This window comes from Larus michahellis, chromosome 7, assembly GCF_964199755.1.
Source record: "Larus michahellis chromosome 7, bLarMic1.1, whole genome shotgun sequence".
NCBI classification, from domain to species: Eukaryota; Metazoa; Chordata; class Aves; order Charadriiformes; family Laridae; genus Larus; species Larus michahellis.
The window spans coordinates 3,814,067-3,840,689 of NC_133902.1; the positions used below are offsets into that span (position 1 = coordinate 3,814,067).

The 26,623-nt window shown below is 53.8% G+C and overlaps 2 protein-coding genes across 3 annotated transcripts; both read right to left on the reverse strand.

The window, feature by feature from the left end:
* Positions 1–258: 258 nt before the first annotated feature.
* RILP (Rab interacting lysosomal protein) lies at positions 259–5,757 on the reverse strand. Of its 2 annotated transcripts, none has more exons than XR_012588501.1 (8): positions 5,329–5,721; positions 4,768–4,891; positions 4,225–4,346; positions 3,841–4,032; positions 3,223–3,392; positions 2,950–3,072; positions 1,594–2,799; positions 259–1,231 (listed from the first exon to the last, which is right to left on the reverse strand). XR_012588501.1 is itself a non-coding variant. In XM_074596035.1 (8 exons), exons 1-8 carry the CDS (start codon positions 5,602–5,604, stop codon positions 1,075–1,077), a joined length of 1,248 nt encoding a protein of 415 aa, XP_074452136.1. In that variant the 5' UTR covers positions 5,605–5,757; the 3' UTR covers positions 259–1,074. The 2 variants fall into 2 exon arrangements, 1 of the variants encoding a protein (XP_074452136.1); XM_074596035.1 differs by having other exon boundaries at positions 1,594–1,677; positions 5,329–5,757.
* PRPF8 (pre-mRNA processing factor 8) lies at positions 5,691–25,718 on the reverse strand. Its single transcript, XM_074596032.1, has 43 exons — positions 25,591–25,718; positions 25,361–25,470; positions 25,114–25,282; positions 24,267–24,431; positions 23,954–24,172; positions 23,159–23,371; positions 22,755–22,880; positions 22,572–22,677; positions 21,855–22,045; positions 21,570–21,689; positions 21,302–21,491; positions 21,000–21,119; positions 20,559–20,693; positions 20,319–20,448; positions 19,740–19,936; positions 19,435–19,641; positions 19,182–19,345; positions 18,686–18,812; positions 18,373–18,565; positions 17,835–18,022; positions 17,382–17,620; positions 16,707–16,853; positions 16,256–16,466; positions 15,837–15,953; positions 15,503–15,750; positions 15,131–15,310; positions 14,511–14,646; positions 13,762–13,931; positions 13,315–13,444; positions 12,988–13,134; positions 12,583–12,743; positions 11,718–11,909; positions 10,962–11,199; positions 10,612–10,740; positions 9,905–10,018; positions 9,590–9,763; positions 9,142–9,335; positions 8,574–8,813; positions 8,338–8,479; positions 7,844–7,984; positions 7,456–7,595; positions 7,134–7,336; positions 5,691–5,987 (listed from the first exon to the last, which is right to left on the reverse strand). The coding sequence occupies exons 2-43, from the start codon at positions 25,458–25,460 to the stop codon at positions 5,833–5,835; spliced, it is 7,008 nt and encodes a 2,335-aa protein (XP_074452133.1). The 5' UTR covers positions 25,461–25,470; positions 25,591–25,718; the 3' UTR covers positions 5,691–5,832.
* Positions 25,719–26,623: the final 905 nt, after the last annotated feature.

Consider the following 26,623-nt stretch of genomic DNA (forward strand, 5'->3'; position numbering starts at 1 on the left):
GGCCCCGGGCTGGAAGTATGCTGCTCCCCCCACCATGCAGAACTTAACTCCATCGCACCCAGCCCTGCGGCCCCTGTCGCCCTGCTCCCCATCGTAGCTGACCCCCAAAAAGGGCTCCGGGGTCTGGCACGACGCAGCCGGCCACAGCCCTTTGCATCAGCACAGGAAAAGCGACGGCTACGCTGGAAAACTGCGACCGAAGCCCCGCAGCATCACCCAGCCCTTCCCAAGTGAGGAGAGAGCGGAGGCTGCAGTGGGTACCTCGGAGGAGAAACGAAACCGATTTATTTCCAATTCCAGTTCTAGAGCTAGAAAGTACCTGACCCGAGGGGACCGACTCGCCCCTGTGAACTCGAGGATTGTCCCAGATTTCCAGTTCCCAGTAGCAGCAGGAAGAGGTCCCAGTACAAAACCGATTCACCCCATGCCCGAACAGTGCAGGAGCGGCACTGGCGGTGCTGATCCCGACTGCTCCCAGCCACGGGAGCACCCAGACACCCGGTGCAGTGTGCTCAGCCCCTTCCAGCCGCGCCGTGACCCCGGGCCAGTGCCCAGCCGGCTGGACCGGACACCCCAACTCCACCTTCACATTGCAGGGATGGGGGGAGGTGTGAACGGAAAGGGGTGAAGTGAAATACCCCCACAGGGCAGGATCCAGAGACGGGATGCTGCGCTGCGAGTAGAGGTGTGTGGCGGAAAAAGCCCCTTTGGGGGTGCGGCAGGGGGAAACAGGCGCAGACCCCCGCCGCGCTGGACTGCGAGCAGGAAGAAGTGGGGAGCGTGGCTGTGCGGGACCCCCCCGTGGCTAAGCCGTGGGGACAAGCGGGTGCGGGCACAGTGAAAGGCTGGCTGACGGGCAGTGACGCCCGGAGGTGCCCAGCTGTCCCATGCCAGGCCGGCACCCCTCGGCCGAGCATCCCCGCGGGTTGGAGGAAGGCTGCCCACGCTGCGGCTTCGCCATCAGCACGGCACGGGGAAGCGGTGGGGGCTGCTGTGCCGCTCTCGAAGACGCCGGGAGAAGAGGAGCCGGGAAGCGCTGCTGCGAGGCCAGATCCGGCTGCCGTTCAGGTGGGGTCAGGGGGGCGGCGTGGCTCTGTCGGGGGAGCCGGCCGCCGGCTTGCTCTCTCCCTCCGGCTCCAGCTGCGTGTCCAGCGAGTCGATGATTTCCCAGGCTCCGGAGCAGCTGGATGCGGGGGATTCTTTGCTGCCGCCCTGATACCACAGCCCGAAACTGCAGAGAGAGCAGATAGCGGCTGTGGGGGAGAAGAGCCTTCCCAGGGAAGTGGCCAGATCCCAACCTCCCTCTGCGTTTGGTGGCAGCAGCGGGACGCAGCCGGGCTGTGAGCCCCTGGGAGCGTGCAGCATCCCTGAGGCGTCAGCCAGGCCTGCCCTTGCCCGCCTGCAAGGCAGACCCCCCCCCCCCCCCCCCCCCGAAACAACCGAACCTCCTGTGGTGGCATCCGGCTCCGTCCCCGTCGCACCCCGCAGGGCAGGCGCCAAGCTCAGCGGGCACCGGCTCCACAGCTGAACCCCAAACCTCTGCCGGCAGAGCCCCCCGTCCCCAGCAGCCCCGGAGGATGGGAGCGAACTTACAAGCTCTTAATTTTGGATTCGGGAGGCTGAGCATCCACGCAGTCTGCGCCACGAGCTGGGTGCCAGGAGCCCTCGTCTTCATCGCTGCAGCGCAAAGGAGCGGGGAGGGAAAACCCGTGCTGAGTCGTGGGCTCGCCACGAGCAAGTGCCAGAGCCACCCTGGGACTCCCTCCCGAGCTGAGCGGCGTCCCCGCAGCGCTGCACGTGCGGAGGCAGCTGCGAAGCCGGGGCCACACGGACCGGAGCTGCTGTCCCCGCAAAGCGCCATCGGGCTGTGATGCGCCACAAAGCCACAGCCAGCCGCAGCGACGCTCGTGTCCCAGACGCAGCCGCGTTTCACGGCAAGCCCAGCCCCGGCTCGGCAATCTCAAGCCACAAGGCGCTTCAGACACCGGCTTCAAACCCCCGGCGCTTGCTCAGCGGATGCTGCAGCCCCGGTTGCCGCAGCAGCAAAGCCTTTAAGCGTCTCACCCCGCACGGCAAGCACGGGCTTCTCCAGGGGAACAGCCTGACAACTGGAACCGCCGGCTGCGGCTCAGGGCAGAGGCAGGTGACAGCCAGGCCTCGCAGGGGAGCGGGGTGATGCACGAGAGGTGACCGCAGGGCAGCGTTCACACGGCAGCGGCTATGCTCGGCAGGCGGGACCCAACACCCCCAGACCCCCCCCGCTGCCAGCAGAGACCCCGATGCAAGCAAGCAGCAGGTTTCAGTGGCCCAGAAGAGCCCAGCCCCCTTCAGACCTTTATTAAAGCCCCTAAAAGCCAGTGAGATCCAGCTCCCGCCGTGCCATAGAGCAGCTTTAGTCCAGGCTTCGCCCCCCCACCCCCCAGCAGACACGGAGAGCCACCGCTGCTGCCCGGCAGGGTCCTCCCTTCCCCATCGTGATAAGTCTCTTGGAGCCAACGCTGCCCATGAACATCTTGCAGAGCCTCCGGGGAACATCTCTACTGTCATCTTCATAGGCTCTCCGTTGGACAGCCTCTAACCGCACAGCGCGGGGACCAGCCTGCCCCGTCCGGTGGTCCCCGTGCCACCACCTCACCCCGCTTTTGCCACATCCACGCAGGGACGAGGGACATTTGGCCGGGCTGTCTGTGACTGGTGACAGGGACACGTGAGCGGCAGCAAAGAAGAGCCCAGCCCCTGCGGCGCTCCCAGGGCTAAGCCAGAGCGAGACATCCACTGGTGACAATAAACCTTTGATCTCTGGAAGGCGGCAGGGAGGAGAAGGGCAGCTCTTGGCCTGGGGGAGTTCCCTTCCAGGGCATCAAACCACATGGAAACTCCTGGGCCGCCAGCTGGCATCCACCCTGCATGGGAGGCTCCCGGTCCTCCCTCCCGGTGAGCAGGACTCACCTGCTCGCCGACTCCTCCTCCGTTCCCAGCATTTTGGCTCTGATTTTTTTTCGCTGTCTTTTGATAGTCGACTTCATCGCGTCCAAGAAGAAGCCGGGGACTCGCTCTTCATTCAGCAGCTCCCTGGGCAAAAAGCAGCCAGCTGGTTAACCGAGAGCCTGGCAAAGAAATCCTGCCCCGACCGCGCCAGGAGCAGCCTCTGATGGGTCATGGGTGGCTGCAGGGACAAGAGGGACCCGGTTCGCTGCCCCACGTCGTGGCAGCGGGACTCACCGCTGGTAATAGGCCAGTTCCTCCTGCACCAAGAACAGGTTGGTCTTGAGCTCGTTCCGCTCTTGCAGGATCTCCTGCAGCTCTTCCTTGGAGAAGCAGCAGAGAGCAGGGCTCCTGCCCGCATCCACGTCCTGGTGCTGCGGCTCCTCTGTGGGTGACAGATCTCCTTCCTGGGGGGACAGAACGAATCAGCAGACCCCGAAGCCCCCGCCCCAAGGCTGGGTACCACACACAGGCAGAGATGGAAAAGTCTCAGGAAGGAGTTTGCTGGTCCGGCGCCGCTGCAGCCCTCCCTGGACCACTGTGGCTCCCCAGGACCCGCTGCCCGTCGCCACACGTGGCAAACCCCCCCTCATCCTCCGAGTCCCACCCAGCTTTTCCTCCCACCACCTCACCTCGCTCGGTCCTGCCTCCACTCCTGCCAATTTTTACAGACAAGGTGTTACCGGCGTCACAGACACCGCACCGCTCGATTTCCAGCAGTGGGGCTCACTCGAGCGGCCGTGTCCTGCTGGCAGCCGGCGGGTCCAGGCGTGCCAGGAACCCCGTGCAGGGACGGGAAGGTCGGGCCAGTGCTAGCCATGCCCTGCGGCAGTGGGGCCACAGGCTCGGACTCACCAGGCTGGACTTTGGCCGCTGGGTCTCAGAATTGGCCCTGCTCCTCCTGCTCATTTCCCTCTGGGTTTGCAGCATTGCGGCCTCCAGGTCTGACTTCCTCTCCAGCGCGCTCTTGAGCTGAGCCTGCACAATGGCCACCTTGTGACGCAGGTCCTCGTTCATGGCCATGAAGCGATGCAGTTGCTCCTGCAGCTGGAGGGCCCAGGGCAGCCGAGGGTGAGGCACAGCAGCGGCTCTGGGCCCCCAGCCAGGGACACCAGCCCCACGGGAAAGGCATCTGCCCCAGCAGGCTCAGAGCCACCACGACAGCCCCAGGGCGAGGTGACATGAAAGCAGGTCCCCAGGCCCTTCACACACCACACCCGCGAGCTCCCACGCGCTCACCGCCTCCGTGTCTCGGCTCTTGCAGACGATTTCGTGGGCTTGGGCACGAAGCTCATCCCGCTGCTTGTCCACCACCTCCTTCAGCCGCAGCATCACCTCCCGCTCCTTCCGCGCCGTGCTGTCTGAGCCCAGACACAGTGGGGGGGGGACAGGCGTGAGTGGCCCCCGGGACATAAGGACTCCCCTGACCCCGTGGCACTAAGGGGTTCCTTGATGCTTCTGCAAAGCTTCCTTCTACCGTTGCTTCTAGTAGACGGCAGAGTAGGAGCGAAGGAAAGAGGGGAGCTGAGAGCTTTAGGCTGCCCTGCAATGGCAGCCCACACCCTGTGTCCGTCCCCACCACCCTCTGGGGCCCTTGGGGGGTGCTCTGGGGGTTTGGGGACCCTGTGGTTTGCAGAACAAGACAGCGCTCACGCTCCCTGGGGGGATAAGTCTCCAGGGCTGGGCAGCACAGAGAACACGTTCAGCCCCGTACCCAGCCTACCGTCCCCCATGGGAACACCCCATGGTGGCAGGGGACCCTGAACCCGCCGGGACACCCACCTTCCTGGGACTGGCTCTCCGCGAGCTGCAACAGGAGCTGCCGGTTCTGCTCCTCCAGGCGGGCCAGGCAGCCATGCAGGGCTCGCTCCCGGCGCTCGGCCTCCCACAGCCTCTGCTCGGGGTCCTGGGGGGCAGGGACAGCCGCGTCAGAGCCATCCCGGGGGGATGGTGACAGCCGGGTCAGAGCCACCCCAGGGGATAGGGGCAGCCGGGTCAGTGTTGTCCTAGGGGAATGGGGACAGCTGAGTCTGAGCCATCCCAGGAGATGGGAACAGCCGGGTCAGACCCATCCCGGGAGGATGGTGACAGCCGGGTCAGAGCCCTCCCAAGGGATGGGGACAGCCGGGTCAGAGCCCTCCCAAGGGATGGGGACAGCCGGGTCAGAGCCACCTCGGGGGGAACGGCGACAGCTGTGTCAGAACGACCCCAAGGGGGACGGGGACAGCCGCGTCAGCGCGGTCCCCACGGTGACCCCACGAGGACAAGCGTGGGTCAGTGCCACCCCGCGGGCGACCCCCGAAGGAAGCAGGGTCGGACGAGCCCCCCCCGCTCGCCGCTCACCTCCGCGTCCTGCCGCCCGCCCGCCGCCGCCGCCGCCGCCGCCGCCGCCGCCGCCGCCTCCCCCTCGGCGCCCGCCGGGGCCACCAGCGCCTCCAGCAGCTCCAGCAGCCGCACGACGGGCGGCACCAGCCCGGCCACCGCCTCGGGCCCGAAGCGGCCGGAGAGGCGGCGGAGCTCGGCGCCCAGCGCCTCCGCCATGCGGTAGACGTGCGGCGGGGCCAGGCGGCCCGGCGGCGTCCGCCACAGCGGCTCCGCTCCCCGCCGCGCCTCCGCCATGGCCCCGCACACGCTCCGCCCGCCCTCGGCCACGTCCCGCCCCGTCCGGGGCCGCCCCCGCCGAGGCGGGATCTCACCGGCAACGCTCCCGTTCGTACAAAATTTATTGAGCGACTGGATGGGGTACAACAACGGGGGACGCGGGGGGCTACGCGGGGGCGAGAGGCGGCGGGGGAGACACGGGCTGTTGAATATCAACAGTACTAAGAGTGGGGGGCGAGGGCAGGACTAGGCGTAGAGGTCCTCCCGGTCGGCGGAGTAGACCTCCCCCTCCTGCAGCAGGGCGAAGTTGAGGAAGTGAGAAGGGCGATGGACCTCGTGGTAGAACTCCTTGGGGTTGGCGAGCTGCAGCTCGTACTTCATGTTGGGGTCGTGGCGAACACCTGGAAGAGAGAGGCCATCATCACCCACCTGAAAGACCCTCCTGCCATTGATGAGGAGCCTAATGAAGCCCTCTACCCTTAGGAGACCATGCCAGAAGAGAGAGTGCTAAACCCACAGTGCAACACGAGCTGGCCAACCACACCCTGGGCTGCAGCCCCAGCAGGGCGAGGTGGGGGGGATTCTGCCCCTCTGCTCCACCCTGGGGAGACCCCCCTGCAGTGCTGCCTCCAGCTGCTGGAGCGGGGCCAGAGGAGGCCACGAAGATGATCCGAGGGCTGGAGCCCCTCTGCTGTGAGGACAGGCTGAGAGACCTGGGGGGGTTCAGCCTGGAGAAGGCTCCAGGGAGACCTTCCAGCCCCTAAAGGGGCTCCAGGAAAGCTGGGGAGGGACTCTGGATCAGGGAGGGGAGCCATGGGACGAGGGGGAAGGGTTTTAAAATGAAAGAGGATAGATTTAGATTAGGTACAAGGAAGAAATTCTTTACTCTGAGGGTGGTGAGCCCCTGGCCCAGGTTGCCCAGAGAAGCTGTGGCTGCCCCATCCCTGGAGGGGTTCAAGGCCAGGTTGGACGGGGCTTGGAGCAACCTGGGCTGGTGGGACGTGTCCCTGCCCAGGGCAGGGGGATTGGAACGAGATGATCTTTAAGGTCCTTCCAACCCGAACCATTCTGTAAAAATCGTCACCCTTTAGGGTCCTCCCCCTAGAGATTTACAGAGCAATGCCCCCATAGTCGCCTTCTGCTAGTCGTGTTTCGTCTGCCACTCTCCTCCCATCTACAGCTGTCTGTGGTTCATCCCTAGTGGGCACAGCTTTTCTCTTGCATTTTCCATTATCATCTCTTCTGCCTGACAGGGATTAATTATTCAGTGGCAATACACCAGACACTACAATCCAGACAGACAAGACGTCTATTTCTCCCCTCTATCAGAGTTTGCTGTCTTGCCACCAAAAAAATCATTAAGAACCAACATCCCAGTGCTGGTACCAAGGAACGGTCAGACCACAATGCTGGTATCCCTGCCAGCGCTCCGAGGAAGATCAAGCTTCAGAATGGGTACGGAACACTTTCCTGAGGAGCCACTTCCTTCTCCTCCCCCGTCTCTTCACCTTGCCTCCCCCTCCTCTCCCTTTCCCGGGGCAGCTCACCCATGAAGTTGTAGTTCCAGGACCCTTGTGCTGGGACCATGAAGAAGCCGAGGAAGCGATCCGACAGCAGCATCTGCACCCTCTCGTAATGGGACGGCAGGTAGCCCTTGGGGTTGTTCCCTTTGTCCGTGTTCTGCCTGCCCCACTCGTAGCCGCTCGGGGTCAGCTTGTAGGCTGTCAGTGTGCAGGAGCCCGGCGTAAAGCTGAAATGAAGGAGAAATGGGGCAAGTCAGACTGATCCGGGGCACAGGAGGGAAACCAGAAACGAGCAAACGCTCCCCTTCTGCCAGAGGGGGCACACAGAGGCCTCCCTGCCTCTCACCTGCAGGTGATGATGATAGTCTTCTCCCCATCCCAAGAGGGGTTGTCAGCCATGACCTTGGCATGGGTGGTGACATCCTGTGGCGAGAGCTGAGGGGACTCGTTTGGTTGGGTGTGAATCCACCCCAGAGGTTCCATTTCCTGACAAAAAGAGAGTGTTTTAGAGAGAAATTAAAGCCCATTAAAACAAGACTGCTTCAAGCATGGCAAAAAGCACCCAGGGACCCTTTCACCTGATCCTGAATCAGGGGGGCTTCAGCCTCAGCCCTGAAGTCCCACATCTACAGCAGAACAAGGGAAGCTGCCCCACCACCTTAGGTCCCCGCTACTGGAGACTGTGATCTTCCACCCGATCTTCCACCCACACCGGGAGCAGACGCTCAACTCACCTTGAGATATTCATGCTGCGGCAACTGCCCCGGGAGATGCACAGTCTGGTGTGTTCCCCACTGGGGCACCATCACAATGCACCGGATCTCCTTCACCTGGGGGTTATCGGGAGGGCTCACTCCATACAGGTAACCTGCGATCTAGGAACACAGACACCAGCCTCAGAAGCCCAGAAGAGACCTTCCTGTAACCATGTGAGAGCGGGTGGGCCCTGCCCTTAGCTCATAAGGAGAGTATCTCTTGTCCGGCAGGTTCTCACTAGAGAAGAACATCGTAGTTTTGTTCAGTGCTGAGTCTCCCCCCAAGTCTGGACCGCAAGGAGCCATCAGGACCTGGCCAGAACTCGCGTGCTCAGCCGTATTGCCCGTGTCTGTCTTGAGCACAGAGGGCTTCACAAGTTCCAGCCCTTTGCCACTAGATCTTGACCGCTCAGGACTGGTGTGTGCCCCAGCAGCGTGGGCTACGGCTGTTAATGCCCTCGTTGCACACTCACCTGGGCCCGCAGATCCGAGATGCAGATGAATTTCTTCAACACGTTCTTGGGAAGAATGTACGTGTAGCCTGTTTCCTTTATATCGTCTGATGAAACATAAATATGGTTTGTTCGCAGGTGGAGGTTGGCAGCAGAAATCGCTCTGTGAAGAGGAGACAACCATTAGAGGGTGCACAGATCCCTCCGGGAGTACTCGGACCTTCCTCCCTGCACAACTGCCCTGCCTGCTTTCCTACCTGACTCGCCACTCAGTCTTGGAGGAGAAAGTCTGGGTTTCGTAGTTGCTGGTTGTAGAGGTGATGATTTCATCCCCGTGTTTGTTAACAGTGCGGGTCTGCGTGGCCGTCAGCTGTGACTGTTCCTTGGTTTGCTTCTCAATTTCTGCTATCTGCTGTCTCTGCTGAGAGGGGGCAGAGATCTCCATGCCCAGGATGATGTCTCGGATCTCTGACTGTGTCAGGGATGCAACGTTCACACTGAAAGAGAAAATCCACCCAAGTCAGGCATTTCAAAATACATTCTGGAGCCTTCTCACCAAGAAAGCTCAAAACATCCACTCAGGGCGCTGTGAAAAATGAAACCACAACTTTTTAGACAAGAGGAGGGACCAAATCACATGATGCACAGATCAAAAAAGGTTTGGTGCAGACATTTTTATCTGCCTTACTAGAAAGCAATTAGTAATAATAACCAGCTTCCCTACAAAGCTGACAGTTCATGCCAAAGGCCCTTGAAAGTCATCTACTCTCCACAAGAGTGGTGGCCGCACAGCAGGAAGGAAAGGCTGGCAGGATTATTGCTTACTTGTTCTTCTTGCCATAGTCAGCGAGGATGAGATCCTTCAGCTGCACCTCCACCTTGATCCACTCTTCATCTGTCAGGGTTGGCCAGATGTGGTGAGGCTCCGTTATGGTTGTCTTATCTGGTTTCAGAATGACTTTGGCTCGATCGTTATTCACATGTAGTGCCCGGAGAATCAGAATCAGACGAGAGAATGCCTTGGAGAAGGAAAAAAGATGCAGTTAGTCCGAAAGAAGGAAACCAAATATACAAGGCCCTAGTAGAGCACTCCTCTGTCTGGGCACACTGACAATGCACGGGAAGTGCCAGTGGAATCAATATGAAGGAAAATCCAGGCAGACCCAGACCAAAGCGCTCCCAAGGAACAAATTGGGAGGGATTTCTGAAGCCTTGGCTCCTGCTTCATTTAACAATGGCAAAGCAAAACGCAGACTGGGCACACTGTGCTTACCGTGTAGGAAGAGATGGTTTTCAGCCAGTCATCATAGAGATTGAAGAGAACCATCTGGGGTTCAGTAGCCTTCAGGATGAGATCACCAAACTTCTCCACTTTCAGACAGGCCTGGAAGGGCAGCTGCAACTCTGAGCCTTTGATCACAATATTGGGGAAATCCAGCAAGTGTACCTGGAGTTTATCAAGAAGAGGAATTAGCTCACAACTACTGCACGACATCAGCCCAGATAAAGTCCTCCACAGGAACACGGGACTGTTCTGCAATCTCCCAAAGATTTTACAATGCCCCCGCAGCAGAATCTGCACTGGTACCTCAAGTGGGTCCAACATGCCCTTCCGCGTCACTATGATCTGCTTAGGCTGCTCCTCCACAGGAAGAGATCGAATCAAGGCAGCCACTTCTTCAGCAGTCTTCCACTTGGCCAGCTACAGAAAGACAGCAGGGTTAGAGAAAAATCTCTCTGCTGACAGCACCGTCTCCATGCGTGTGGGAATTAGAGACTCAAACCAAATTCTAAAAATACGACTGGAATTTATGGCTTGTTCCAGATCAGTGACAAGGCCCAGCATTTCCTTCTTACTGATCACAGAGGGCAGTTCCCATTCCTGGAGTTCAGTTACTCCTGACTGGCTCAGAAAAAATAGCTGGCTACACCGCCTCCCTGGCTTTGCCACCTGAGAGCCCTCCCACTGCACTGGATGTACGGCCAAGTGCAACGTGATTTGGTGTTAACAGCGAGCACCGCACCGTTTCTCAAGTCCCGCTTGAAGAGGTAAGCTCCATACACCGCAGAGCCTCAAAAACCATGCAACATCAATGCTCGCACAATCTTACTTTCATATCCCATGCTAACGCTTGCCTGAGCGTAGCTTACCACGGGAAAATTGGAGTTTTAAACTTGTCGAGAGGCGGGAAACTGAAGACCCTCATGATATCTTCCGCTCAAGTGAGGATCCGAAGCAGCTGGAGCCCACCCCCAGCTGACAGCCCGAAGCACAGCAGGCAGCCAGGCCCCTACCTGTCCTAGACGCTTCTGTCCCGCCCACACAGACGTGTGGATGATCTTCAGGAAAAGCTGTCCTGTTCTGGGATTGAAGATGAAAATGGCTCCATTGATGGGTTTTGTGGTCAAATTCCCTTCAAAAGTCTGAGAAAACAAGCAAAAGTGAAAAGTACATGAGATGAATGCAGCCTGTCCACACACAGCCGACTCGCTGTGTGCTTTGAGCAGGAACTGTACCAGAAACTTAAGACCTCCTCTGTGCACACTACAAAAATGTGGGCCCATGTCGATCCCTAGTTTTCCATCACACATGCTTTCACAACCACAGGACACGTACAGTCCCTATCCTTTCCCCCTGGCCTCACCTTGTGGATGGTCACTCTGTAGACATTGGTGTCATCCACAAACCATATGATTTGGTTGGAGAAGAGCTCGCCATAGTTCTGGGAGGAAAGGTATGGTTCTGTGGGCTCAGATGAGTACAGCTGCAACCCCTTGCGGATTCGTTCTCTCAACACATACAGCGCAGGATTTGCTTTCATGATTTTGGCCATAGCCTGCTGGATCAGAGGTTTGCTCCCAGGAAACCAGTTCCCATAAGCACTGCAGAGGAGAACAAACAGAAGACCTAGTTGTTGCCATCAGCTCTGAGATGAAGAGACAACAGCTACGCACGCACAAGTCTTCCTATGGCTCTTCCCTCCTCTCAGTGGGAAGCCACAGCACTCCCCAAAAAGCTGCATTTTCTCTAACAAGCACACTGGAGCGGAGGCCTGCTTGCTGGCACTTTCCCCCTAGTTTTCTAGCGAAGAACAGTTGTCCCCACTTATAGAGGCCCTTCAAACAAAGCCTGTCCTTTAGCTCCAAGAAGAGTTGGACAGAAATCTCCTAAGAAAACAAATGATTAGTGAGCTGGGAGAATGGAACCATTATTATTGAAGGAGCAGACATCAGGCGACCTGAAAGGACTGCCTAGATGCCCTGTCCCGTTCCCTGCATACCACCCGGTTCCGCCTTCTCCCCTCATTCTCCTGCCTAGAACACAACCCAGTTTGGAAACGCACTAAGACACAGCCACGAAATGCCAATCACAGATAAAATACCGAAGGTGCAGATCTCACCTGTGCAAGTTATAGGCCAGATCAATGGCAATGAGCACACCAGTAGGAGACGGATAGATGCTCATGTTGTCGGTAGTATAGTCCAGGAACTTGGCTCTTGCATAGCGCTCGATATCATGGGAATCGTAATCTCCCCAGCGCAGCTGGATATCTATCCAGTACTTCTGAGTGGTGGTGCTGTCCATCACATCTCTGAGGAGAAAGCAAGCCAGAACAATTTAATCCTGTGCAAAACTCTCCTGCAGTTGCTGCGTGTCTTTGACAGAGAGTAACTGCCACCAAGCACGAACACTGAAGCCAGCTACTATCTGCATACTATCCTGAAAAGGGACTCTACTGCTCTCTTCATACAGCAGCTGAACGCAGAGGCTGTTAAGAAAAACCCTCAGCCAACGGGGTTCAGCTGCAGGTTTAAACAAAACAGCACGGTTACTCCTCTACTGTGTAGTCACGAGGGTAATCTCCTCCGGGGATTGTCTGGTGGAGATTCGGTCAAACTGAACACAGCACAGGTGCAGACAGTGTCCAGTTCCCTCCAGATTCTGGCCCTAGGGCAGCCCAGTTTTGTGGGTTTTTCTGAAGAACCCTTCAGAGCTTCTGAGCCCTGGCTCAGGGGAAAGATCAACTGGAGGAGAGAACAGCAGCAAAGACAGTCTTCGTACTTTGCAGAAGGTAGTGCTAGGAGATGCTGCAACCATCTACCCAAACGAGCCCTGTACTTTGCCAGGCACAACTGTGTCCTCCTGTGTCTCCAAAAAAAAAACCAACCCCGGCTGCCCAAGAGATACAGGCTTTGGTTCAGGATGACTGGCTCAGCAGCTCTGCTCTGCAGCAAGATCAAGGAGCAGGAAAGGGAAACACTCACTTGGAATCTGCAAGCAATGATGGACGTGACACATTCCACTTATAGGAAGCAAAAAGAAGGATATCTGCACACGAGGAATTCATCTTGTATGACTTCCTGGGATGGATCGTCTCTTTCTGCACTGTCTCAATCTCCAGAGCATCCAGCTCTTGATCAAATACCTGGGGAGAAGGCAGTCAAAGCTGAGTTGTGTTCCAGCAACACAAGTTAAAGAATCTATCTCAACACAGAGCTAAAAGAGGCACCCAAGAAAATCCCGTTTCCTCTCCTTCCCTGTCAGATTGCTGAAGAAGCGGAGCCCTGCTACAATCCCCGGGACAATCTCTGTTGCTAGCAGGAGGCTGGTGGTACACAAGGAGCATGTGTGCATTGCACAGAAAGAAATGGAGTCAACACACTGCTCACCTGACACAGATCCATTACAATGCTCTCATGGATCTTCTGCCACAAGTGAGCTCGGAAAATCTGAATGAGAGAAATCTTCAGCGTGGGGATCTTGCCGTGCATAAAGATGCCTGTCAAATCCAGCTGCACCTGAAACCCAACGTATACCTGCAAAGGAAAAGGAGCTGTGAGAACATGCAACAGCACAACTGGTGAAGTCTGGAAAGCAGAAGAGCTACTGCTAAGAAGTTAGCTCATCTGTAAGAGACGTTCTGAAAGAATTAGTTAGATCAATTCACTGCTCTCAATTAGTGCGAGTTTCTACAGATACAAATTCCAGGTACTTACGTTGGCTCTGTTAATGGTAGGAGACCACCACAGGGTGAATCTTCTGTTTGGAATTTGGTTCAAACCCGACCTCTGGGCATTTGTCAGCTTCTTCCACTTCATGGACTCCTCAAAGCCGCTGGCCTTCTCCCTAGAAAGGGCAATCAATTGCATTAAGATGTCCTTCATCTCCGCTGACTGCCACGTGCCACGTATAATAGAGGCAGGGAACACACACACCAGGAGAGGGGAAGATCGTTTCATGCAAAGACATTTCCATGGGTTTGTATGCTGAAGTTCAGTGACAGCCCAATCCCAGGTGCCCTCACAACTGAACTATACAGCGTGCTCAAGGACTGAAAAATGGAAAAGGCTCAACAGAACCAGTACAGCTTGAGCCGAGGACTCTTCCTGGTGCACCACTAAGCTCCAGTTTGCAAGGCAAGGCCACATCAAGGTTTCTCTTACCAGAAGAGACCCTCCCACGTGGGGAAGTAAGTGCCCTTGAAGAGAGTGTGTTCCAGGATCCCTTCCACTCCGCCAAGTGCCTGGATCATATCTGTGCGGTAGTTGTTCAGGTTCCAGAGTTTCCCATCGTGGCGCTGATGTGTCCACCAGAACGGGTTCTGTTTCAGGACCTAGAGACAACAGTTCACTAGTGAGCAGCTTTGTATTCAGATCGTTTAACCTGGCTACACTTATTTTAGGAACCAAGATGATGATGATGACATCAGCTAAGTAAAAAGCCTCATCCCCTCAGTCCTGGAGGACACAGCTCATCTACAACATGAGTTTAGTCAGTACTACTATACAACTCAGACTAGAATTCTAAGATGAAGTTTTTATCTTTCAGGGACTGACCTTCTCCAAAGACACCATCAGAGGCTTTAAATAATAAACTTTTCCTTTGTTATTAAAACTTAAGATTTTGGAATGTTTGTTTTGGGATCTTTTTTTCCCCTCTTCAGAACTGATTTCTTAATACTCAGTTGCACTAAGCATGGTGTTCCCAAAGACACTCCAATCTACTGAAATGCTTCAAAAGTGGCTACATACAGATTTTGGAGCATTTGGTTCTCAGCAGCCTCTACTAGTCCCAACACACGGCTTTAAGTTCTTCTTACAGCAGACAGACAAGGCAGTGCACCCACAATAATGCAAGGTGAAAGGACATTGTCTGAACCTCATGCTCAGCCAGAGAAATTCCCAGTCAATACCTGATACTGTTTGAAGTCAGTCCTGACTCTCCATCCTTTATCATAAGCCAGGGTATGTCGGTCCTTCTGGAAAAGGGTGTTAATACGAGGAATTCCCCTGTCCCATGAGTCCTCCAGATCCTCCAGAGTCAGACGCCTGAAGAAAAAAAATCCCCACACTTTGTTACCTCTCAACTTTAGAGCAATGCATTAATGAGTATTTCAGGTGATCAAATCACAGAAATAATACAGACCTCAGGGCTCTGGCATGAGATGTTCTAAAATGCCAAGCACTCAGAGGCTCGGCAAAGTGTCTATAGCCATCACTATGAACACGCTGATGTCAAACCGCCAAAAGGAAAAGTCTGCCCTTGTAAGTGCGCAGAACTAACTGCAAATGGGTCTGATGTCAGCTTTTCCTGGCACCACCTGGCATACCATTTCCCTCAAACCGTGCCACGGGCGTAGTATCTGCTTGCAGAGCCCGCACCTCCTCCAGAGGTAAGACAGCAGCTCTGCGGGTGGCCTGTAGCATGGATCATGGGCCCACCAAGGTCTCCAGAACCCTGAGACAGCGCGACGCTTCCCCCCCACTGCCTATCCCCACACACAGAGAGATGTGACTGCACACGGAAACACACCTGTTCTGGGCTATGGCCTCTTGTCGCTTGAGGGCATACTCTGCCCACACTCTCTGAGAGTCAATAAATTCACTCTCCCATGGCTGGATGTAACGATACAAATTTGGGATGAGCTGGTCCTCCTCGTGACTCATTCCTGAGCGGAAGTGAGTGATGCCAACATCTGTCTGCTTGGACCACCTGCAGCAAAGAGGCACAAGAGTGAAGTAGGAGCAACAGGAATTCACAGGTCACACTGCCACGACCTACCGTAAAGGCAACATATCTCTACAGCAAGGCATGGTTTAGCATTCTCGCGTATTTTTATGGGAAAGAGTGTCTAAGAAAACACCCAACTCATGTAGGCATTTAGGACAGAGCAGCACAACTCACCTCAGGTCAGACTGCGGGATGAGAACGTGGCCCATGGAGAGCATGCCCAGCCCTCCCAGCTCTTTAGGGGTGTAAAACACCACCGGTGGAAAACGGCTGGGCATTTTGGAATTCAGACCAATTTTGATTCGAGTCTGGATTTTATTTTCACACTTCACCAGCAAATCAAGCAACTCCTGAGTATTTACAACAGCTTCCCGGAAATATGTCATCAAGCCGATCAGAGCTGTATTCCATTTATTGACAATCTAGAAAAGAAAGCAAAGGATCAGTTCTCAGCCCGTTCTCCAAGCATCTGCAGAAAGCTCTGGCACATATCTTCCTCCCACCTTACCTTAGTGAAGGTTGTAGAGCCAGATGCCATGAGGATTTGCCTCACTCTGTTATGAAATCTCTGCATAGACTCATCATCCACACGCAGGAAGCACTGAGCTGTGCGCTCCTTGGTGACCTACAAGAGCAGAGGGACATCATTTCCCTCCTGGGAGCCCTCTCTCCAACACAGGGCAATAAGGTGAGCTCTTGACATCAGGCATTTATGAAACACGGGGAGAGAAGCGGCTGAACAGCACCCTCTACAGTTTCAGGTCCCGGCTCATCCCCAGACAAGGATTTCCCACCCCTCTTAGGAAGGAAAGTTCATGCACAGTTCATTTTAACTACCTGTTAGTGGTCCCAGCAGGTACAAACCCTGCTTTGATGCCAGGTACAGGCCAAGAAGGGATTGTCCACCCTGTCAAACCCTCACCCTACCTCATTCTGCAAGTTCCAGACACCATCCTTGTGGGTGAACTCCTCATAGCTGGTGCGGCACTTGGGCAAGATGCGGCACTCAAAACCACACATGTTAAACAGCAAATTGGGGTTATCCTTGCTGTAAACGGATACGAAGCTATTCTCCCACTGCACTGTGGTGACTGATCGAGGCAAGCGGTTCTTGATATCCCAGAATACAGCACGACCACTGAAAAACAAGATGTGCACAGTGACAGGCTGTCTGTTACTGAAGGGAAACAGAAACCGGGCAAATTCTCAGTGCTTTTCTAGCACCATCGTCTCTCACACCCATCACTCACCGTCAAGAATTACAATACAGACCCCTCACCTCTTCTTACTGAGCATCTGCCTATCAATCTCCAACAATTTATTACAATTAATTTTCCCACTCTCCCGCCACTTTTCTTCCCCAGGTTGTAGCACTTACAGGTTCACATCGTGTTTCATGAGGCGCATCCGAGCATCCCGGGGCCAGCACTTCTTGTTGTTGTAGCCTACAATGTTCTCGTTGTTGGGATCTGGATGCTCTGTCAGGTACCGCTGAATCAAGTCTCTTGCCTCATCTGCTGTAAACCTGGAAACGCACAGAACGGGATCTGGAGTTACACGACCAGCTTCTCAGAACACCGATCTGCCCAAACAGATAATGACTTGCTTATAGATAGCTGTTCGCCATAGCATATTTGAAGGTAACTATCCAATTTCTGTATCCTCCCACCGAAGGGGGCTTCAGTTTCATTAGCGCAGAGCAACCCATGACTGTTTGGGTTATCTTTCCATGGACAGACAGGAAATTTTATGTCCTCTTGCTAGAAAGCCATAAAAAGGCTTATTTTGCCAGTGGAAAATCTGTAACAATTTAACTTTTCACACTGTTGCTTTTCTACTGGTCCAGTGAAGCTGTAGAAAAGCTGAGAAAGCAAGAGGCATATGGACACCCAGTTGTTCTAGGAAGTCTGTTAATTCAAGTATTCCCGGTATTTCTTAGCAAAGGGAACAAAAGCCTGGAACAGGAGCATACTAATTCCCACTTTCACAGCATCTGCTGCAAGATGCCAGAACAAAAGTCCAGCTGAGGAAAGCAGGGCCCCAGAGCTCTCACCTGAAGAAGATGTGAATACGGTCGATGTATCTGCAGAAGAGGCGAATGGGATGGGCCACCTCAGTGGCAATGTCTTGGAAGCTGAGGAAGTCATTCGGCATCTGGGGAGGCCCAGCCATTTCACTGGCACGGTGCAGACCCAGCACCAGCAGGTCCATCACAAGCCCATAATACTGGACAATGAAGGAAGCAAACTGCAGCCCGCGAATAATGCCATAGGAGTTTGTGTGGTTCATGTCCTGAGGAAACAAAGGGGAACTGTGAGAACCTGACTGTCACAATACACCAGCGGCCTTTTACCTGAGCAGTTGGTCTTTCGCAGGACCCAAAAGGGTTTTCTTACTCCCTCATCACTTCTTTCTCTGGCAAGTCTTGTGTCCCCTCCTCCCCCATGGGCCCCAAACCTCTCCACCTTACAGTCCACACACCCCCTTTCCTGACAGCAATCATCACCTTGTAGTTGATGACCACGTTGTTCTTGGCTGTCATGTAGTCAGCGATGTTGTGATCAACAATAAGACGCAACAGCCTGTTGAGCAACGTCAGGTCGATCTTCTCATACATCTTCTCAAATCGAGATTCCAGCATCACATTGCATTCACCTTCACTTGTTTCCCAGACATCTTGCAGATTATTAATGCCTGAGGAGACAAACAAGCTTGCCACGTTACCTGCCACAATGCGTTTCTCAGAGTGCAGAAGCACCCTTCTGGGCACAGGCATATTTCCCGTAATATCTGATTTTTTCAGCCTCTGGTCCTTCCAGTCTATCCAGAAACTGGAACAGAAATATGTAACCAACCACAAACGATACAGAAGTTCCCCTCCTCCAGTATATACATATATATTAACCTACAAAATACAGCCTCTTATTTTAACAACTATTGACTGCAAGTTGCAAATATGAAAACTCAGCTCCCAAGGGGACTTCTAGGAAGCAAGCTCCTGAGAAGAAAACTCATTTTTGTATGGAATACAAGACCCTACTAACCTTGGCACCACTTGTACACCAACAGTGGAGGAGGTTCGGTGTCAGCAGGTTTGATCCATGGAGGGAAAAGTCGTCGCTTATCAGCCTCATACCACAAGTACTGATCCAGATAAGCATCCGTGATTTTCTCCAAGGGCTCAACATCATAAACGGGAACTAAGTGGCTGTAGAGATCCATGAACTCAATACCCACCTAAAAAAGAAGAGGCAAAACCGAGGCTTATAGTTGACGAGAACACCAAGACTTAGCACCATTTAGCTCCTGAATGCAGCATAACTTTTAGCATTGCCTGGCTTTCACCGGGACACTTACCTCCTTGAAGGCTCTCTGAGTTAAAAGGTGTCGTTTGATTCTGGACAGAGCTTCATGAGGATTATCATAAGCCTGTTCAATCAAGCCCAACTCCTCTCTCTGCGACTGATTCAGGCGAGATTTCACACTGAAAATGAGAAAGAACAGCTCACGCACCCAAGCATGAACAAACCAATGGCCACTGTATTAAACTGATGAAAGATACTGTTCAACCAAGCAGATCAAGACAAGATCCACAACTCCTCACAATCCACATCCCCAAAATGCCCAATGACCCTTACAAGCATGGTATTTTTTTTTTTTGTCCCAAGTAGCAGAGTCCATGAAGAACCCCCAGGTGGCCTTGGCAGTACCACAACCCATAGCCGTTACCAGCCCATCAGGGTAAGTTTCACGGCATACTCAATTCCAGGAATAATGGATAACAAAATAGCTTCAGGAGCTTTTCCCAGTGCAGATGTCTGCTCCTTGGCACAACAGTCACTTCCCAGCTTACCTGTAAGCTTCCTTCAGCCTCTCCAGGGCTAATATGAGCAACTTGGTGTCATGCTTGTAGGACAGTGGGGGGAAGGGAATGGGTGAGAACCTCCTGCTTTCCAGCCAGTGCACTGTGGTTGTGTACACAGCAACAGCCTCTTCCGCGGTGATGTAAGGCCCATCCTGCAGAACCACACCACCAGCATTAGTCAGTGAAAGCTTCTCTATGAAAACAGCACCAATGTGGGCAACCTTAGGCAGGACAGAAGTACCTTCAAGTAATTATGCTGCCGTTCCTGCTCAGCTTTTAAGTAGAGTCTGGTCAGCCGGCCCAGATTCTTCTTACAGACAGTTTTGTCCACAGTGGCACCTCGACGGATCCGCTCCCTGTTGTAGTGAGCTGTATTTGTCCACCAGTCGGCTTTTGCCTTCACGTACCTCAGGATCATGTTCTCAATAGGAGTTGGCAGCCCCGGCACCTGGGTAGGGACAATAATGCGAGGGAAGCAGGAGTGAGAAGAGCAGTTCTACTTGGGAGATGTTAAAATTGAACCGAAAGGCCAAGCGAGACACTTACCTTCCAGGGGATATTGGCCTTCCAGCACCGCCAGGCCTCGCTCAGATGCTGCAGGATGGTTCTGGCTTTGTTCTGTTTGATTCCTTCTGGCATCATATCCAGAATGTCATGCATAACGGCTGCCCTCAGCTCCAGGTCAAAGTGAGACTCCACACGCTGCTTCGTGACAGTTTTTGCTACACCCTTTGAGTGACGGCCTGGAAAACGCAAAGTACTTCAGCAGTTCTGACATTATGGGGCAGTACTCCTCTTTCTTCCTAATACGGGAGTGCACAGAGGTGCAGGATGCCTGAAAAAATTACTCTGCCACAACATCACCGATGAGTCTGGAGCAGATGATTAGGAGGCTGTGAACCCCACAGTGCTATGGAATGGGGAATCCCACGTCCGTTTGGCATCTACCCCGGGGGCACTAGTCTTGTAAAAGCTCTAATATGGTCAACAGCTCTTGGGACTGATATGGAGCATGGGTACAGACCACCACTTGGAACAGAAAACTGGAGTTCAAACTGGCAAGGAAACAGTATTAATCTTTACCACACACTCCTCGCATCTCCAAGATTTACATAGTGTGCTGACCTTCAAACTGCCTGGCCAGCAGATTCCCCAGCCAGCGTTCCAGCAGTGGCGTGATGCCCCTCATGAAGAACAGCCATACTCTCCAGCCTGGAGCCCAGAAGCCACAGCCAGGACCTTTGCCCACAGGCCCCTGGAAGAAGAGAGACGTGGTAAGAGCAGGTCACTTATTGACACTCCAGAATCCCTCCCTTGTTGCTCAGTTTACATCAGGTCACCATCACGTGGAAAGGTGGAACTTACTGTATTAAACCTGTAGTAAATTAGGTGTTTCAGGTCCTTGCACATACGAATCTGCCTCATCAGTTTGTACTTGTACCGGTACATTCCTGTCAGCTGACCCACATGGGCAAAGATGTACTGCAAGCCATCTGCCAACTGAAACACAGAAAGCACAGTCAGAGATAACAATGAACAGAACGTACATTGCCTCAAGCGGCCAGGTTTATTTTACAGCCAGGAGCAGCGTATTACGCCATACAAAGCTCCTAACACCGACTCATGCAATGATCAATTCTTATAAACTAGGGTAAAAGCAGAATTTCATGCAATGCTGCATGCTTTCATTGTTCCCCCTCTTCTCTGTCACACTGCAACATTCAGTTATTTTGTGCATCCTATCTAAGCCTGCCCAGATATTCCACCCCTCCTCTCAAAAAAAAAATAAAATAAAAATGAGTCTACCTGAAATGCATCCACATTTCCAAGTCTGTATTGGACGTGGCTGTCCACCACCAACTTAGTCAGCCGCAGAACCTCTCGACACAGATGGAAAGCATTACCGAAACGAGATTTTTTCCTTTCCTGGAAGAGACAAAAATCCAGGATTTATGTAACAACATTATATAAGAGTGAAACAGCTCTCCAATTTGGTCAGTCTGTACAACAACTGAACAGTTGAGGCACTGTGGTCTCTTACCACGCTGGGTATTTAACAATCTTCAGCTAAACTGTACTCTTGAGTAAAACAGCACATGGACCAATACCTTAGTGGTGAGGGTCTTCACGGGCTTCAGGTTAAAGTTGTAATCCAAGTGAAGGTAGTTCAGATTCTTTCTGTGGATCAGCAAGTTCAGCATATTGTAGCCCTGGCGACACACCTGCAGGCCAACTTCCACCCAGTCCAGCTTTGTCGACTGGAAAAACTTTGTAGCCTTGAAGGAGCGGAACAGGTACCTGCAGACAGCAGGGAATATAATCAGCTGAAACCTCTACACAGATCAGCAGTTCACCATCAAACAGACCCCCACTTACCTCTTCTTCTGGGCCTTGGGGGGTCTGTGCTTGAGCGCATTCAGAACATAATATTTCAGTAGCTTCTGATAGGAAACTCGCACTTTCACTGGCTGGCCTGCCGGGCAGTGCTCACGATACCTAGGGATAAACCATATTTCAATTTTTCAAGTAACTCACATTCCTTACTCCAGAAACTCTCCTAAAATCTCGAGAAACAACAGGATGTCTTTACTTTATTGTCATTGTAACAAGATAATAATGTCACAATCACTAGAATACCCCTTCCCCCAGGAAAGAACTCACCAGTTCTTGACCAGTGGGATATCAAGAGCTCTCCGAGTCCTCCCAGACCTCAAGTTGAAGGGCCGTGGGGCCCAGAGCAGGGCAATGCCGTTGGCTGTGTTATCTGTGTAGAGCGGGGTATCCTTCAGGAAAGGTTCCACAAACTCTGGCAACTCAAACTCTTCATCATCATCAGGCAGCGGTTCCTGACTCTGAAACGCAAAAACATCCCACAACATCAGTTTCCCGGTTGCTTCAGCTCAGTTTTCAGACTTAACCAAGCAAAAATAATTTCTTTGCTCTCATGGTAGAAGCGTGAGAGTGTTGAGCATCAGAGAAACAAGCAGCACACTCTACAAGGTCCCAATGGGCCTGAGAACTAACTTTGGATACTAGACCCTGAGCTAGGTGTTACGGAGGTAAACTCAAGGGAGATGTCAGCTCAATAATAGGCCAAGGGCAACCAAAAAAGATAAATAACCTATCAGAAGACTCTAAAATAACAGTTAATTATGTATTGGGCTTTACAGAGACCAGACGCGACAGCTTTGTGCAACCCCAGAAGTAGAAAAAGACTACAAATCACAACTGTGGGATTTTTGTGAAAGGGCTATTTCTTTCTCCTGAAATACCCACGTGTGTGTGCCACTATCAGAAGCAAAGTTACAAACAAGATACCAAAGCCCCATCACCTCCACAAGTAGGGTTTATGACAGACTCTCTCGGACAGTGACTCACCTTGACAGAATGTCTGTGTGAAATGGGGTTGATCAGTGGATCGAAGTAAAAAGCTGGGAGATCAGGATCTTCTGTTTTAATGAAGACGACATTCGGAGTGTGGTACCTACAACACACCATGTGTATTAGAACATCCTGACAGCTTTCCCCTCCTCACCCTGCTCTTGAGGCTGCTGCACTTACCAGGTCAGATGGACATGGTGTGGCAGGTTATTGTACAGGTACGGGAAAGCAATTTTGTACTCTGTCCTAATCGGCTGCCTGATGATAATTTTGTTGATGTCGTTAAATTCATTCCAGTCTTCATCCCTCAAATAAGACAAAAAGAAAATATTATTTGAGCATTCAGGAGGACAGAAAGGCAAACATTTTTGTCTCAAGACGTGATATCAGTGCTTTTCCATTCACCTTCCCTTCACATTAACAACCATTCAGTGTCCAAAGCAGCGAGCACATCACAGATTTAATGCTAAAGAAAGTGAACACCCAGAAATTGCTCACCCAAGGCAGACACTTGATAACATGTTAACCTGCCCAGCCCTTTTCCCAGAAAACCACTTATCTTTCTTCGTAAAACCAACACTTACTGAAGATTGATGTCTCTCACAAGAGGCTCAAACTTGGGACCTCCAGGAATAGCCATGTTCAGCGCCTTGGAGGTGAAGAACGCTTTCAGGTCAAACAAATAGAAATAGTTGTCATCCACAAGGTCAGTGAGCAGCTGATTGGCCAGCCGGTACAGCGTGGACATCATCGGGAGAGTGAACTGCCAACGCTGGTACGTTGAACCGTTTACATACCTGAAAAAGAACAAAGCACAGACACTCACTATGCAGCCAAAGACAACTGGGCCTTTACAAAAGGACCAGAAATAGCGAAATACCTTTCACTGCCCATCGATTGCTGAAAATATTAAGGACAGCTAACACATGGGCCTCTCTAGACAGAAAGAAAGACTGCAGGACTGCTAAAGACCATTACGGATTACATCTACCCAGAAAATACTGACTGCTCCAGTTAATCTCTTCCTCCATATCCAAACTGATACATAACGTTAGTGCACTCTTAGCAAGTGTTAACTGAAATTCCAACTAGACAATCCAGGTTGTCATCTTTATGGCATGGTAACATCAGAGTTTTAGCAGTCAACTGGGCAGCAGCCCTCCTGGACAGCAACATCCCTCGCTGGATGCTGAAGACAAGAGCTATAGCCTTCCAACAATAAGGTTCTCCCCGCCCCATCCTTGAGGGAAGGTTTTTCTCTCCCCACCAACATCACACGCAGCCCAACATAACACAATCAAAGGCTATATATTGCTATGTATATGTAACTTATGTAGTGTATTTGTGTCCCCCCCTGCCCAGTGAATTGTGGCACATACTTCCTGTTGTCTTTCAGTGGCTGGTGGTCATAGAACCAGTCCAGCACGGGGGCATCCTCCTCTGGATCCAGCTCAAGCTGAATCGCTTCCAGGGGCTCCACATCCAGGATGTTATCAGCATAATCCAGAGGGGGTTCTTCATCATCAAATGGGGGGAATCTCATCCTCTTGAAGTGACGCCTATCCCTCTTCTCTCGCCTCATCATAATCCACATCGACCTGGCAGAAACCAGAGACCGTTAAACATCGCTTTTACGGTGGATGCACGAGTGTTTGCTCACAAGTTCCCACAAGGGCGAAGGAAGGCACTTACCCCCACTGAGCAATGTACACTGGCTCTATGACCCAGGGAATCTCATTCACAAAAGAGATGGCGCCTGTGATATGGTACAAGACTGGAACATCTCTGATTTGCTCCCAGGGCATGGGCATGTTCTCCAAGAGCTTCAGAACAGCATGAGGCATGTATTTCAAAGCACTACAATCAGAAATCAAGGAAAATCAGGGTTGGAAGGGATCTCAAGAAAATAGCCATCCATCTGCTCAATTACCTTTATGCCTTTCATTCCTGAAAACTACTAATCTAACCTGTTCATAAAGGCACCCAGTGACAAATTCACAAACCTCCTATTCTATCCTTGTGCTTCATGCACCAGACTACCAAGATGTTTTCTACTAATTTGGCTTCCAAGAGACTGTCACACGTTAAGAATGTTACAAATGAAAAACTTCAAATGAGCTTCTGGAGTTTTTACGGGTAGCGGTAAGTTAGTGCAATGGATCATGATCCACATGAGAGAGCTCTCTGAACCCAAAGAGCAAAGAAGCACTCATGATGCATTTTAGTCTTGCAAAAAACATATGCTGACTACTTCATGCTCTTCCCCAACTCCTTCTAAGCTGTGTTCTCCAGTGCAATACTTTTCCCAAAAATTCTGAACAACCTCCTTTACTTATCCTCTTGTGCATTGCTATCCTAGTGCAACTGGTTATCCCATCCTCTCCCAGCTATTATGCTGCTTTGCATGCCAAACTGACATAGCCCTTTGGCGAGGAGGCTCTCCCTCCAACGATCAACGAGAAGCTTTGACAGGGCAGCAGTGGAGGACTCAGCTCGGCTCCCCCTGCGTCACACAGCGAGGAGGGGGGGGCTCCCTTACCCCAGGTAGACGCGCTTGTCGTGACGGAACTTCCTATTGGTCATGTCTCCGTGGTCACGGATGATTTTCCGGACGTGCTCGGGGGGCATGTCCTCCTTCTGCGCGTCCACGAAGCCGAATTTCCTCTTCTCCGCATAGCGCTTGGCCTGCAGCTGCTGCCACTTGCGGGCTGCAGGGACAGAGAGGTGGCGGGGTCAGGCCCGGTCCCGCTGGGGAGGGTGGGGGTGCAGGGGCCGGGCCTACTCACCTTTCTCCTGCAGCTTCTCCTCAGACATGTAGTCGGGCAGCGGCGCCAGCGGGGTGGGCACCGGCGCGCAACCGCCGCGGTACGGGAAGACGGCGGCCATGGCGACGCACCTGCGGGAGGTGGAGAAGGGCTCAGGGAGGGGGCGGAGCCACCCCCGACCTCTGCCCCGCCATCCCCGGCGTCACCCCCCGCCCGCCCCCGGATCCCCATCGCCCCCCGTCCGCCCTCACCGGCTGCCGCGACGCCCCGCGCTCCCCCACCACAATGGCGGCCCAGCGCCGTCACCACCGCGCCTCAGAGACCCGGATGTGGGCGGGGCGAGCAAGCGGGAGGGCTGTCCAATCAGCTTTCGGGCAGCCTCGGAGACAGCAGGCACAGCCCATCAGAACGCAGAGGAGGGGCAGGAGGCGGAAGAGGAAAGGAAGTTGTTCCTGGAGTACACTTCCGGCGGGGTCCTCGGCCTTCTCCGGTCCCGCCCTCCGCTGCTTTTGATTGGCGGAGAGAGGCAGCGGTGACAGCTCGGTGCCGGCTCTGATTGGACAAGGCCTGGCGGAGATCACCCCACGCTGCCTGTAGGGGACGCTGTGGGCCAAGCGGCGCCCCGAGGCGCGGGGGGCCTGTGTGGGGCCGGGACCACGCCGTGGGGCCGTGTGGGGCGGGGGCGGCCCTCCGCGGGGCGGCGTGGGGGGGATCCCCCGTGGGGCAGGGCCTGTAAGGCACCGTCCGTGGGGACAGTGCCCCCCTCGGCCATCCCCGCGCCCCCTTCAGGGACTGTGACGCCCCCCACCCGCTTCGGGCCCGGGCCCCACCTCAGGCCTGGGCCTACCCCACAGCCCCAGGCAGGGCAGGAGGATGCTGCACCCCGGAGACCCCAGGGAGCGACACCTTCCCCCATAGCCGTACTACGGCCCGTAATGCCTCAGCAGGTAGCCACCCACCTTGGTGACCCCTTCCAGGCACCCCCGAGGGAGCTCCCCAGCCTTCTCTGCTCCCCCGGCGCCCTGTGAAAACGCACCATCCAGCTCTCTGCAGGCAGACAAACGGGCTCAACCCATCGCCACGGGCCTCCCTGTAGCTGGACAGTTGCCCACCTTAGGGCTTCAGCAGGGTGGGAGCTCCCTGGGGGGTATCCATGGGGAGAGGGGCCTGTGCTGGAGGGGATCTGGATTCTTGGGATGTGGGACGGGGCTGAAGCGGGTGTGGGTGGGGTGTAGCTCCCCGGCGAGTGATTCTCTGATGGAGATGCTCCCTCTAGCTCTGTGA

What these genes read in the sequence shown, in the direction of transcription:
- RILP (XM_074596035.1), bottom strand. Translation starts at nt 5,604, where the DNA reads ATGGCGGAGGCGCGGCGGGGAGCGGAGCCGCTGTGGCGGACGCCGCCG. An exon ending in GCGGGCGGCAGGACGCGGAG is followed by an intron (nt 4,892 to 5,328) that starts GTGAGCGGCGAG and finishes CCTGCCCCCCAG; the next exon opens with GACCCCGAGCAGAGGCTGTG. An exon ending in GAACTGGCCTATTACCAGCG is followed by an intron (nt 3,073 to 3,222) that starts GTGAGTCCCGCT and finishes CTTTTTGCCCAG; the next exon opens with GGAGCTGCTGAATGAAGAGC.
- PRPF8 (XM_074596032.1), bottom strand. Translation starts at nt 25,460, where the DNA reads ATGGCCGCCGTCTTCCCGTACCGCGGCGGTTGCGCGCCGGTGCCCACC. An exon ending in GGAGAAGCTGCAGGAGAAAG is followed by an intron (nt 25,283 to 25,360) that starts GTGAGTAGGCCC and finishes CTGTCCCTGCAG; the next exon opens with CCCGCAAGTGGCAGCAGCTG. An exon ending in TCTGGAACTTGCAGAATGAG is followed by an intron (nt 15,954 to 16,255) that starts GTAGGGTGAGGG and finishes CTGCTCTTGTAG; the next exon opens with GTCACCAAGGAGCGCACAGC.